We start from the raw sequence: 15,176 nt of genomic DNA, 5'->3' as shown, positions 1-15,176 counted from the left end.
CGTAACCTTCGCTCCCTATCACCCTCTTCTCTTGCTCCCAGAGTGACTGCTTCCCTCCCCCCTCTTCAATCATTTTCCAAGCTCCCCACTAACTCTGCATCCTCCACCCTAACTTCATCGCTCTCCTCAGCACTCGACTCCCTATGTCCTCTTGTCCCTAGACCAGCACGTTCATCCCCTCCCAGTCCATGGATGTCTGACATCCTACGCACCTCCAGGGCAAGCCTCCGCGCTGCTGAGAGGAAGTGGGCCAAATCCAGGGACCCATCTGACCTTTCAGCCTATCAGTCTCTCCTGACAGAGTTTTCTTCTGCTGTCACTGCTGCTAAGGCAAAATTCTATCAAACTAAAATTCATAACTCCATTTCTAACCCTCATCAACTGTTCTCTATTTTCTCCTCTCTCCTCAGCGTGCCACCTCCTCCACCACAGTCTTCCTTCACTGCAGATGACTTTGCAGCATTCTTTGACGAAAAGATTGCAGACATCCGCAGCTCCTTCGCCCCCTCTGCGCCCTCCACCCCCTCTACGCCCTCCGCCCCCCCTGCGCCCTCCGCCCCCCCTGCGCCCTCCGCCCCCCCCGCGCCCTCCGCCCCGTTTCTCCACATTTTCTCTCCTCTCAGACTCTGAAGTTTCCCAGCTCCTGCTCACCCACCGCCCTACCACCTGCGCCCTCGACCCTATCCCCTCATCTCTCCTCCAGGCAATCACACCAGACATCCTCCCATTTGTCACCTCCCTCGTGAACTCCTCCCTATCTTCTGGATGTTTCCCCTCATCCTTCAAGAGGGCCCACATCACCCCGCTGCTGAAGAAACCCACACTAGATCCTTCAGTCATTCAGAACTACCGCCCGGTATCTCTCCTCCCTTTTCTATCCAAAACACTTGAACGTGCTGCATCTAACCAACTCTCTGCTTTCTTCTCTCAGAACAACCTGCTTGACCCCCACCAGTCTGGCTTCAAACCTGGCCACTCGACCAAGACTGCACTCCTCTCGGTCAGTGAGTCACTCCATGACGCACGAGCAGCCTCCCTTTCCTCTGTCCTGATTCTTCTAGACCTCTCCGCTGCATTCGACACTGTGGAGCACTCCATCCTCCTGTCCTCCCTGGCAGCAACAGTGATCTGCGGCACAGTCCTTGACTGGATTGAGTCTTACCTCTCTGACCGTTCCTTCCAGGTTGCCTGAGCGGGTAAGGTATCACCACCCCGTCCCCTCGCCACCGGAGTTCCCCAGGGCTCAGTCCTCGGTCCTCTTCTCTTCTCCTTATACACCAGATCCCTTGGCCCTGTAATCTCTGCCTATGGCTTGTCCTATCACTCCTATGCCGATGACAAGCAACTCTTTCTCTCCTTCTCCCCATCGGACACACAGGTCCCTGCCCGCATCTCCGCTTGTCTGAGGGACATCCAGAGCTGGATGGACAATCACCACCTGAAGCTCAACCCGGGAAAGACGGAGCTAATCTTTATTCCTGCTCTATCCTCTCCCCTCCTCGATTTTTCCATTTCCCTAGGGGACACCTTAGTGACATCATCACCCTGTGCCAAGAATCTCGGAGTGGTGATGGACAACAGGTTGTCCCTCTCCAAGAACATCGCAGCAGTAAGCCGGGCATGCAGATTTTTCCTGTATAACATCCGGAGAATCCGCCCCTTTCTCACCACCTACTCAACCCAGCTCCTGGTCCAAGCAATGGTTCTATCCCGCCTGGACTACTGCAACTCTCTTCTGGCTGGACTACCGGCATCTGCCATCAGACCCCTGCAACTCATTCAGAATGCTGCAGCTCGTCTGGTCTTCAACCTCCCCAGACACTCCCATGTCACTCCCCTGCTCACTACCCTCCACTGGCTGCCTGTTATAGCTCGCATCAAATTTAAAACATTGGTCCTAGCATACCAGGCAGTCAAGGGATCAGCCCCAGCATATCTCCACAAGATATTCAAACCCTACATGCCAGCCAGAACCCTCCGTTCTGCTACCTCAGGATGCCTGGCACCTCCCCCTCTTCGCACCTGCACTTCCAGAACACGTCTCCTGTCTGTTCTGGCCCCACGATGGTGGAATGACCTCCCCGTGGAGGTCAGAACAGCTGAGACACTGACCCATTTCAAGCGACGACTGAAGACTCACCTCTTCAGGCTGCACCTCTCCCCATCCCTCCCTACCTCCCTGTAATCTCTTAAATGACCGTAAGCTTAGGGTTGTAACTAGGTAGCTGTTTCGTAGGTGACTTAGGTGCATTAACTGTCTTAACTACTGCTTGTATTTTTCCATAGACTGCGTTGTTGCTGTTCTCGTTGTGTTAGTGTTAATCAGTTTTACCTTCAGGGTCCAAGTTGAACTATGCGGTTGTTCCCTGCACTTGGACCGGTACTTCTCTCTAGGGTTTTCATCATACTTGTTCCTGGTTATGGTTATACACTTTGTTGTACGTCGCTCTGGATAAGAGCGTCTGCCAAATGCCTGTAATGTAATGTAATGTAATTTATTCGATATTTAGTCCCAGATATTGACTGTAGAATGACATGGTACCATTTTTTAAAACTTTGTCTCGTTTATTTCGTTATTCGGAGTGGCTTCTTCTTCTTGTTTTGCACTTTAATATGACGCCGTTTCTTTACAAAAATCCAAAACCAAGGGAGGTCTGGAAGCACCAAATTTTCTCCATTACTTCATTGCCCACCAACTCAATAAATTCATAAATGGACCAATCCAAATCAATCCGACAACTCCTGGACAGACATAGAACAAACATTATGTAATGAAATCCATATATCAGACTTACCATTCATAAGCAGCTCCATTGCACACCATCCTTGTTTCAAAAACCCTATCATAGCTACAACTCTGACAGCCTGGTGGAAATTTCACCAAATAACTAACACCACATTCACACCCACCAAACATACTCCCATCTGGAACAATTGTGATTTCTTAGTTAACAGAAAACCACTAAACTTCCTTGTCTGGATTAGTAAAGGTATCACACTCTGGTCTCATTCTCTCATTTGGTCCAGAATTACGGCATTGGGCAAAATGACTTTTTAGAATTTCTCCAGATTAAATCTTCTATTCAGACCAAAATCAACAATAAATCATCTAACTTAGATCTTCCCCTATTAACATCAGATCTGATCAACATCCCTACTAATAAAAAACTACTATCCAAAATCTACAAGACAATTTCCACATCTGACTTAACAATATCGATCCCTTCAAACAAATGGGAACAAGACCTACAGATCATCCCCGGTGCCGACTTCTGGACTCAAATCTGCAAAAACATCTTCTCTATATCCACCAACACAAACATACAACTCATACAATACAAGATTATTCATAGAGTACATTACACAGGGAAAAGGATGTTTAAAATGGGCTTTATAGATTCTGAAATTTGTCCGCACTGCACACAAAACACCACAGATGGCTATATGCATGCCACATGGGACTGCACACCAACAATTCTGGTGGGACATCACTGACAACCTCTCTCTTCTTTTAGGCTGCCACATCCCACTATCCCCTCCACTCTGCTTACTAGGAGACACAGCCAACATCAACCTAAACAACACATCCAGTAGAATACTCCCCATAGCCCTAATCATCACCAGGAAAACTATCCTCATGAACTGGAAATCAAGGAAAAAAATCAATATTGATTTTAATCGAATACATATCAATGGAAAAATTATCTGCCTCCATTAAAAAACAGACCGCTGACTGTGACATAATCTGGAATCCTAAATTCTTAATTCCCGCAATGACTTCACTCATCACCCCTTTTTTCCTGTCCACCATCCACAATAAACATGCTCACCGTCATTGACATACACATGCGCCATTATACCCACAATCCCTACCAAATTTAGAATCTGACATACACTTGCACACACACAGGCATCACACACCTACACCCAACAAACATACACACATTCAGACCCCTCCCAGCATTCTCTAATCTATCACTTCCCTTTTTTTTGTTTTGTTTTGTTGTCATCATGCACTCTCCCTTTAACCTGCTCTTATCACTTCTTGCAACAATATCATTATTACTTATTATTCGGGCGGTCTGGCGGGTGCGCGTGCTAATAGCATTGATGACCACTATATATACATATATATTTTTTTTTTTCTCTTTCTCTTCTTTGTTTAATTATTGGTTTTCTTTCCTCTTTTTCTGTTTTGTTCTGGTTTGAATAGGTCATTTTATTTTATGACTTTGTTAACTCCTCTGCCCTTTTGTTTTGTTTGTTTTTGTTTACTTAAATAAAAAAATAAAAAAATTTTTTTAAGTAATAATAAAAATATGACGCGTTGGCACACGAATGAGTATGTACTTCAGCTTAGGCAGAGGACATCAGTTGACACATTCCTTCAATGTGGCCCAGGATGCATTCGTGTTCACACTGCTAAAAGAATGTGGCCATATGCGAACCCAGACCACCTACGAATGTGGTCTGAGTGATCGGATCTCAATGCGTCCTCAATGCATCTTGGGTGCGTTCACACCTGTAGTTAGCGCTGTCCACTTCAAGATGCATTTTAATGCCAGGTGTGAACAGGGCCATAATGTGCCAGCAATTTAAAATAGGTTTTATATCTTTTATAGGTAACTGAGTAAAATAAAGTTGCTTTGAGATTCACAATAAAAGAAAGTTATTATGTTTTACATTTATTGAAGTTACGCACTTGTTGGACATTCCCTAATAGTGGTGGGCGTCCCACTTTCTTTCAGGGACACAAATTCTTTGACTGAACTCCCTAAAAGGATTTGTTCCTGGATTTGTTCACCAGTTCCTTCACAGCGCTCGTCCTGACTCCTGCGAACAAGAACGAGAGTCATGCAGTGACTGATTCCAACTTATGACTCTTTGTTCACTGACTCCAGTTCTTACCGAGCGAGAACCACAGTCATGCAGTGACTGATTCCAACTTCAAACTAGTTCCTAGCAAAAGAAATGTGACATACTGTGCTTTGAATGTGAATTCCTCCAGGAACCAAGCACAAACCAACACTGTTATTATGCTAAATATTATGGCAATTTAAAAATGATATGGGCATGTTTTCTTGCAGTTTATTCAAGTAACATTTACTGTTTACTTGCAAAAAAGTGGCACGAGTTAGCCTACTAAATCATTTGCAAACGACAGTAGGGTTGATGATAACAATATAATGTATAGGCTATTTTATTTGATTAAAAAGAGCACATTAATTAGCATTGTGGGACAATTTCTTATGAATTTGTAGCTTTGTGGTGCAGATGTTACATAGTGGATCAAACCAAAATCATGATTTTACATTTCAGTTTTACACTCTTTATCTCCATAGTCGGTGGCTGTTATAATTTTATTATCCATAATTCACAGATTCTACTGAATTCCCGTTGTGCGTAACTGCAGTGGGATTATCGGACATGATACGTGCCTCGGCTATAGCTGTTTGTATTTGTGTTGGGTAACTGTGTTGTGTCGGTTTCTGGCATCATACATTAATGGCCTCTTTTGTTCATGGTTTATTTACAATCAGGCAAATATGAGATTAGGCTACTCACAGCCTATACCATTACTCAGATGTAACTGGGCTAACCAGCTAGTGTAAGCCAAATGCTTTTAATTTAATAAGGTCTGCTCTTTATTCAGGAAAGTTCGTCATTGCAATATGAAGGTATTAGGGGGAGGGAGACACATAGAGAGGGGTAAACGGTGTTAAACTCCTTATAGTTCCGGACCTGGACCCAAGGAATCAGAATGTCCAGTTCCCTAATGGATTCAACCCCACCGCTATAAGAACAGAACTGTTGTTGCTTCGGTCACACCGATGGGAAAAGCTCAGAGCAAAGCATGACCCGCTCAAGCTTATTAATTCTGTCGTTGGCTTATGACAACTACAGACAACAGAGACCAATGGTGAAAAATGGTTAAATAGGAGGAGTAGCTGCAGCTTCAGAGAATAGTACATTTCCAATGTAATTTTCTGAGGGGTAAACAAAATGAACAAATCCTTAAATAGGCAGTATACTTCGTAAGAAGCACTTTTTGAGCAAAAAGAGGCAATGAGAACATTTGAAGAACAAAAAGACGCGGTGTTGTGTGTTCTCATGGTGCAGTGTGTGACGGCCTCCAGGGAGAACTTTTAGAAAATGTCTTTCTTGTTCTCCGACCTCCCCCTCTCAGCTATTGGTCCAAATATCACATGGTTGGTTACATCACGGTTGAGAGTTCAGAGGGCAGACTTCACATGCTAATGTACAGAGTGTCAACGCCAATCTCTCTTCTGTAGAGATGGGAATTCTGTGAGTTCCCGCATGTTTGATGAATGGTGCTACTAATTTCAGCAAGTCATCAAAACGCCTAGCACACATTCGGAAATAAGAGAAAGTGGACACCCTCGTCTAAACTCCGCATTTGCCGAATGTACAGACAAAACTCTCCATTCTCTGTCCTACTCTGATTTAGAGGGTGAACGTACCATCTCCTTCGCCTTTTTTCTTCTTTTGCATAGCTAGATGAACTAAAGCCACTTTAAACACTTTAAACTTTTTGATTTGTGTTGTGATCTCGCGTAGCCCTTCTCTTTATACATCCATGGCGTAGCTGCGAGACGGAGGTCTGGGCGAGATTCCAGCCCTGGTTAATAGCTGCCTCGTAATTATTCGGAATTATTCACGCACCAGCGGCGTGGAGTGACTTTAAACGGTGCGGTGTTCTTACTGAGTATACCGACAACAGTGTTCGTGGACATGTTCCCCGGTGGTTTTCTTTCTTCTTACTGAGTATACTGCCAGCTTTACATGGAGGTGAGTCAATTCCTTTCGTTTACCAAAAAGATCCATTGAAAAGGAACGAATCGTTCACGAATGACACACCACTATTCTTTACGTGTTTGCAAAGGCTACAAGGCTACGTTTATACTGCCTGGCAAAAGTGACCCAATTCCGATTTTTTGCTCATGCGCAATAGCATGAACTTATTTCTCTCTCATTTTGTGTCTATTGTAGATGGCGATATGATCCTGGCTGCGTGGTTACTTTCGTATCGGTAATCAAACCCTTGTGTGCGCATGCGGGTTGTTTCAAGAGTAAACAGCGTGAACTGGGCATCAAAACCTGCGGTGTAAACGCAGCCTAATCATCGGCTGCGTCCGAATAGTCAAAAAAATGATGTCCTTTTCCTAACCACTTTTCCTTGACCTCGATGGAAAACGTCATGAGATAAAGGAAAGATGTGAAGGAGAATTCATAAGGACTTAGGAAAAGACAACCGCAGTGCTAAGAGAATCCGACTGCACTTACACTCGGCTACGTAATTATACGACAGCGGATGTTATTGACGTGGGTCTGCCGTGGTGAAACTAAAATGTTCTGAAGATGGACTACTAAAAGCGCATCTTAGATAATTTGCCCTCTGCATTCTTACCATGTTGTTTCATGTAGACAATATAAATGTGGACAACCCGGTGAAAAATTTTACTTCATTACCAAGGTTGGAATTGAAATAAAAAAAGGAATATAGGCTACCAGTCACAAAAGTGAAACAAAATGGTTGTCACATTGAGAATGGTTGCTCACGCTCACCCTTCTGTCCACTCATATTTATCGACATGAATCCCAATCAGTATGATTGTATGAAAATAATTCATTAAATTTAATGCAAGATAGGCATAACGTGTTAGGCCTACAAATCTACTACTGGACAGATCATCATTCTTAAGTTTCAAACATGTTGAATTAAAAACATCATCTGGCTAAAAATGTCTCATATCCCTTTTTCTTGAAAGACAGACTTCAGTTAATATGCTGATTATGATCTGGTTAAAAGCCTATGCATATAATAGCTTAAAAACCACCACACAACTCAGTTATGTTGATCGTTTGTTTTCGTGAACGGCTGAATGGTGCGTCGCTTTAAATGTTGCTGCCGCAAGGAATTGTGAGACGGAATTATCTCCTTTCCTTTTGTAAAGGATGGTCCAGTGTACCCTATGCTAAAGGAGACAAGAAAGGAATCATTGAAGCACCTTTCCTTAGCATTTAGAGAATTCAACCAGCTCTTATCGTGGCTGCTACTTAGATACTTCCAGGTCATTTCACTCAGTTAGGAACCTTCCTAAGCAAAAAAGACTATTCGGATGAAGCCATGGTCTTCAAACAGGTGCCTTGGCTAAAACAAAAAACCAGCCTCAACAGGAGCCATTTTTGCATAAGAATGGACTGCAAAAATGCATGGGGAGGTAAAGTCTTGCATAAGACTTTACCTCCCCATGGGAAAAAAATATGAAGAAATCTAACAATCAGAAAAAAAAAAGTCAAAAATTAATGTTGACCTATGTGAATCAATGTACCTTATTATCAAAAGAATCGCATGGCAAGCTGCCCACAGACACAAACTTGGGATATGAGTGGATCAGGAACTCCATGGCATCCGTGTGCTGCAAGAGTGGACAAGATTTAAAAGAAAGAGTTCAGAGCCAAAGAGCAACACAGCTGCTTACATAACACACACACTTTAAAACAGCATTTTATTGAAGAAAATGTATTTTAAAACTGACTAAAATATGTACAATTCTGTATTGTTAAAGAAAATCTGAATAATGTACATGCCTCATCTCTTATTTCAAAGTTCTTTGGCTCTTCCTTGTGGTAAACTCTGGAATTGTCTGTGGTGTGACACAGAAGAATGCTATCTCCATCACTGGTTAACCTGTGGGAAGTAACAGCAATAAATATACAATGATGGTGACAAGTATTTCCAACAGACACTGCTACCTTTTGCCATTTTTATACTGTTACTAAAAGATGAAATGTACATATGGAGTCAAGAAAAAATCCTAGTTTTCTTCATCGACATCATCAATAGTTTCTCTGCACTGCTCTGTCACTTTTCTGTACAGGTTCCTTAGCAAATACTCCTTGGAAGTCAAGAGGAACCTCAAGAGATATTAGCCAGTTACATGGCCTGACCAGTCAGCAAAATGGATAATGGGGATTGGTCTGATTTCTTGTCAGTTTTTGTACAGAAACCACATTGATGGATACTTCCTTGAAAAAATCTCTTTGGTGATAAAAGAATCCCAGAAATAGAGCCAGAAAGTATCCACCCATCACCAGAGTTGTTTCTTTCATTGCAGCCTTTGGCTCTTTAACAGTTCAAGTTATTCAAAACGGAGGTACCATGTACCACTTCGTCAAGTTTCATAGTTCTCACCCATGTGGTGAGGAAAAACTGGGTACAGAAGAAAATGACCAATAACATTTACAAAATGGTGGAAATCCAAGATGGCGGTGGTACAGATGACAAATAGGGTACAGACATATGTTCCAGATGAGGAAATTGATCAGGACAGCAGGTTTTAAATTTCTAAAACATTTTTTCAAAAATATTGTGTTTTATAGCAACCACCATGTTACTCAATTGGGCCAATACTTTAGAGCTAGGCTTGGGTTGTGAGTGCAAATGTAGCTGCCAAATATCAATTTCAGCCATTTTCATCAAACCATTTGAGCGTTATTACCAATTTTGTGATAAGCTATACCCACATCAATTTTTATTGGCTTACTGTGGCCATGCTTTTTGGAGTATCAGCTTTCTTTATCTTAAAGGGTGATGCAAGCTCCATGTTGACACATCAAATGGTCTAGAAGGAGATGTCTAAAAAGGAGGTTTTAAAGAAAATTCAAAATGGCAGAAAAACAGTAGTGTGGGTACATTGAGACAGGTTTGTTCTCCAGGCCAAAACAAATCAAGGAAAATGTGAAATAACCTTCTTTGAAAACTTAAAGTTTGAGACATTGCTGTAGTGCCCCATATTGCATAAATCTGACTAAATGTGGTGGTCAGGCATTGAATAGCAGCCAGTACATTAATGCGTAAGTTCCCATCAACTTGACTACCTTGCATGCGTGGTTTCCAAGCGTTCTCTGCTGGTTGCTAACGACAGCAAGCGAGCGATCGGCTAGCTGGCTAGCTAGGAAGAGAAGCTTTTATATAAGTCTAAGAGAAGCTCTTCCAGCTGGCTAGTTAGTGATCTGTCTTGCTGGCTATCTATTTATTTCTCTTGCTAGCTAGCTAGTGATCTATGAATCTTGCAAGAGAGAGATATTTTTTTATATTAATTATTGTACTCACTGTTTCACCTAATTTACACACGCCATTACACAAGCTAAGATACAGAAATACCACACACATACACACACACACAAATTTGTATTCTGTTCATATGTTTATTGTTTGCTGTACTCATGTTTTTGCAATATGTATATATATACGTCATGCCAATAAAGCTTATTTGAATTTGAAATTTCAGTCCAATGTCCATTTACAATTGCATCGGGCCTGTAACTAAGACGCAGCATGTACAATTTTAACTTAATAAGCAATTTTGGTCAGAAGTCATGAGCATTCTCATGAGCAAAATTCTCTATAATAGTGCCACCTATAGGCCAAGAATGACCAAATTGTATGTCCTTCCACCAAATATGTAAACAGTCATATACACCAGGTTTCATTATGATCGTACATTGCGTTGTAAAAAAAAAAAAGCATGAATGAAAATAAACCCAATCTGGCCCTGATATAAGGAATAAATGAATGAATTAATAAAAGCTAAGATAAATATATGTAAGGTTATCAATATTTTTGGAAATAACCAACAGGCATTAAAACAGGCTGCGAAACCACTCTGCATACAGTATGTTCAGCCAACTCACAAATGCTAATTCAAGCAGATTTTTTTACAGATGACTTTGGTGAAAGGTGGTATAAAATAGCCAAACAATTAAAATATGTTGCCAGCTGCCACCCCTCAAGTTTCCTCTGGGTTCCCCACAAGGACGAGTTTGAAGGTACTGTAAGAGGGAAGTCAAACTGGGACCCAGAAAAGGCTGGCATTTGAATGAGCCGTAATGCTGGGACGCAGCCTGTACTTCAAAGGACCCGAGAGCCTTGTGGTAAAACAATAAGTTACTCGGATTTCCTCGGGATGAGCAAGCTGTTGGGCCTCAGGAATGTTGCCATCTGGACACAACTAAGATAAGGGGAACTGGTCTCTTTGTCTATGGTTGTGGGGGTCATTAAGGGTCATCAGGCCTCTGGCCAAAGGGTGGGGCAACTGCGTGGGACAGTACCACAGTGCCCTTATGTGGGCCCTCTGCCATTACACTTTTTATTTCTTTTCTGGATCTGGACTTTAAACCATCTGTTTATCCTATTTACAAACCCCGGAAAACCGTACAAACCATGCACATGTTTTCATTGTATTATTGTATTATGCCTTATGTAATAATAACATGGATTGCATGTAAAATGGTTAAACAAAATGGTATTTTCATGACAACTGCACCATAATAGTACATCCACTTGACATGTTTGGTATGTACGTATTCAAGATAATTCAAGCAATTGAATGAAATATGTTTCATACCAAATAGAATTTGAAAAAACATAGTTTTAGAAACTCAGGGAAAAACTAACACAATGGAATGTCATCTCCTTTTCCCCATTTCCCCACTAATTGTTCTAACAGCAGCCTCCAAATGGTGGGGGCCGAAATTCGAGATTTATGATTCGGCCAGGTTAATTTATGGTAATGCCGCCTAGACCAAACGCGGGATTTGGCTTAAAAGGAAGGGAGACAAAGCAATCGAGGAAGATCGTAATCGACTTCCCACAGTGCACATACTCTGTGCTCTGTGTGTAGACAGACAAGGAAGATCGTAACCGACTTCCCACATTGCACATACGCTGTGCTCTGTGTGTAGATAGACAAGGAAGATCGTAAACGACTTCCCCACGTTGCACATACTCTGTGCTCTGTGTGTTGCTAAACAGGCTGGGTAAGAACTTTTTACTCTGTGTTTATGTTTTTAAACCTTATAATTGATTGTGAAGTTATTGACCTACCTGCCTGTTCAATAAATTCTTCTTATTTTTAACTTGCGTGGTCTTCATGACTCTAATCCATTTTATCTTCTTTTCAGCCAAAATTCCGCTTAAATACTCAGGGGGACAATTATGACTAGGACCTACTGATCAGGGGTCTAGTACAGCAAACGTCTTTAGTGGGGTTTTCAAGTTAGATAGGCGACCACGATCTGCCCGCTAACGGGATTGGTGGTATTGGTTCTGGTGTTTTGACTTAAGAGGACCCATGGGCGTTGCACGCCGGTTCTTGTCAAATTCGCCTTAAGGAGCCCGATAGATACGCACCGTCCTGGGCTCATAACTATCGATGCACTATGCATGTAAGGAAGGCATGTATTATGGTGGTCAGCCTCCTACCCTCTGGATTCTTCACCGAACTGAGATTTAACAATAGTGCTAAACCCGGGAGCATATATTGCGGAATGATGGCACAAGATAGAGTCGAGTGTAACCACTCCCAAGTTCCACGTATAGTTAAACCCAAATTTTAAATTATAATTCAATATGGAGTCAGATCATCACGAGGGTAAAACCTAGTAACTGTTACGCTTACTTGCTGTGGTCATGGATATATTTGATGTGTTGTTCGGCGCATTTGTGAATATTCTGATGCTCCCATTGGAATATTGACGGTCCGGCGACAGATCAGATATATCTCTGATGACAGCATAGCCCCGTTTGCGAACGGAGAGTAACCAGAATGCTACTGATCCGTTTCAGGCCAGTTTTAAGCGGGATATGAAGCAACGCCTTCATATCTAACCCGTGGCAACGGAACCAGTGCATTCTTAATTATAATTATGCCCTGTTCTTACGAACAGAGGAAAAATAACTAACATCTCCGGTTTTGAATCACACCAGCCAAGGGAAAACACGTGGTGCCTTCCCTTCCAGCTACAAACCCTCATTGGTCTAGCTGTGAGGTGTTTACAGTACCAAGGCAGTTCACCAAATTAAGCATCACTTCACTGTTGCATTTATTGAATTTCCATAGTTGCATTTGTGAAATTACAGATTATGGGAGAAATTGGTTTCCTTGTAAGATTGATATTCAAGGATAGTTATTCATGGACAGCAATATAGTATAAAGATGTTCAGGTTAGTAAAGCCATGATAAAGGTACAGCATAAGAGGGGAAATGTAAAAAGGTCTATTTTCTGTCTGGCAGAAGATAAACAACAGAAATTTGTCTCAATTTCTGTAAGCACATAAATGATTAGACAGAAGAAAAATAATCCTACAGGTGGTGACTCATTCTTTCGTCAAAACTCAAAGCCATGCGGTGGAGAAGTACCTTGCGATCCCATCCCGGATTAGTCGAATTTTGGTGTGCCCCTTCAAATGGATGGAGGCATCCTTGGCCTCCCCGTTCTCCCACCGGGCGAGAGCTCCATGCACACTGCTGGCCTTTTCCTCTGTATGGGACAGACATCAGAGCCTGCATCCATAAAGGATCTCAGAATATCAAAAAATCCAATATAAAAAGCCAATGAACCAGTATCACTTTACCAAGCACTTTACGTCCCCTTTAAGGTTTGCATTACAATTTTTTTTCTCTGTGCAACAAGTTTTTGGCCTTACTAGCACAAGTGTTACTGGCCAAAAAAAGTTCATGTACAGCTCTGGCCAGATCAAGGTACACCTGCATGTAAACACAGTATGACAAATTCCTGGCCAAAACAGCATGCACGAATAGCTTACAGCATTGACCTGTTTGAAGTAAACTTTTTTGGGTTAACTACTGACATTGATGGAGGACAGCCAATACAAAAAGGCTTGTGGGAATATGCAAGTATCCTGCTCAAGTCAAGATATGCCTGTGTTTACATAAAATGTAAGCCCAAATGGGTTGTATTTTGGTTCTTAATTGTTGTATATGATCATGAAATTATACAGTTGAGGCCAAAGGTTTGCATATACCTAGGCTAAAGATAGTCAAATTCAGTTTTTCACAACTCCACACATTTCATGTTACCATACACTTCTTTTGGCAAGTCAATTAGGGCATCTACTTTGTTCACATCAGAGATAATTTTAAAACAATCGATTAGAGACAGATTTAGTTCAGCTTTAATGCACTATATAAGAATTCCAGTGGGTCAAAAGTTTACATACACCAAGTTGACTGTCTCTTTATACAGTCTCCAGAAATTGATGGCTTTTTAGAAGTTTCTGATTTGCCAATTGTCATAATTAGGAGTTAATTGGCTCCTGTGGCTGTATTTAATGGCCCACCTTTAGAGCCACAGCCTTTTTGCCCTTGATACCACGAGAAAATCCAAGCAACTCAGCCAAGACCTCAGAAAAAAAACCTGTGGACCTCCACAAGTCCTGTTCCTCCTTAGGAGCTATTTCCAAACAACTGAAGGTACCACGAGCATCTGTACAATTGTATGCAAATTTAAAAAATCTTGGGACCACACAAACACTGCATTGTTTAGGAAGGAGGCATAAATAAACTCCCACGGCTGAAGGAAGTTTAGCCCGAAAGGTTCAACTGAACCCCAAGACAAAAACAAAGGAACTGGTGAAGGAGTTGGAGGCATCAGGTACCAAAGTATCTACATCCACCATTAAGAGAATCTACATCGCCATGACCTGAAAGGCTTTCACGCAAGGAAGAAGCTTCTACCACAAGAATGGCATAAAAAAGCCAGAATGAAGTTTGCAGGTGATCACCAGGATGAAGACCTAGCCTTTTGGAGGACTGTTCTCTGGTGAGATGAAACAAAAATTGAACTGTTTGGCCATAATGATCACAGCTATGTATGGAGGAAAAAGGGCAAGGCTTTTAATTCGAAGAACACCATCCTCTTTGTTACACAAGATGTGTTGAGCTGGCCACTCCATGGCCACACCACTTACTTCAGTTCTTTTAAAAAAAGGCTATAACATCTACTGGAGGGGGTTTCACATTTTTATTTTTTCAGATTTATTATGTTATTTTATATTTGACCCTGAAGCAATTTAACTCAGGATTCTACAATTTTAGAATAGCTGTGTAGTCCCTTAGTCATGTACCTGGTGTAAGCAGGGGGGGTAGGCAGTCGTACAGGAAATCCTTGGCCTTCTGATCTACGGCAGCATCCACCGGAGCAAAATCTGCCAGCCTCCTCATCAAGTCCTTTACCCGTGCTGTGAACTCACTCCTCCGTGGATCTGCCTGATAACAGACTCAAATCATGTCACCCAATCACTTTTTAAACATAAATTAGTAATGATACTGAGGACAGCAGTACAACCT

The 15,176-nt window shown here is 42.0% G+C and overlaps 1 protein-coding gene across 3 annotated transcripts in view; it reads right to left on the bottom strand.

The window, feature by feature from the left end:
• Positions 1 to 15,176, bottom strand: part of riox1 (ribosomal oxygenase 1) — a 161,582-nt gene that overhangs the window by 17,981 nt on the left and 128,425 nt on the right. For all 3 annotated transcript variants that reach the window (XM_035420895.1, XM_035420894.1, XM_035420896.1), the window contains exons 11-14: positions 14,954 to 15,095; positions 13,227 to 13,347; positions 8,614 to 8,713; positions 8,355 to 8,441 (exon numbers count right to left, since the gene is read on the bottom strand). In XM_035420895.1, the coding sequence (XP_035276786.1) occupies positions 8,355 to 8,441; positions 8,614 to 8,713; positions 13,227 to 13,347; positions 14,954 to 15,095 (450 nt within the window). The remainder of the gene's footprint in view (positions 1 to 8,354; positions 8,442 to 8,613; positions 8,714 to 13,226; positions 13,348 to 14,953; positions 15,096 to 15,176) is intronic.

The sequence above is a fragment of the Anguilla anguilla genome, chromosome 6 (genome assembly GCF_013347855.1).
Source record: "Anguilla anguilla isolate fAngAng1 chromosome 6, fAngAng1.pri, whole genome shotgun sequence".
Classification (NCBI taxonomy): domain Eukaryota; kingdom Metazoa; phylum Chordata; class Actinopteri; order Anguilliformes; family Anguillidae; genus Anguilla; species Anguilla anguilla.
The sequence above is the reverse complement of the archived record's forward strand: the minus strand, read 5'-3'. Positions and strand labels throughout refer to the sequence as shown.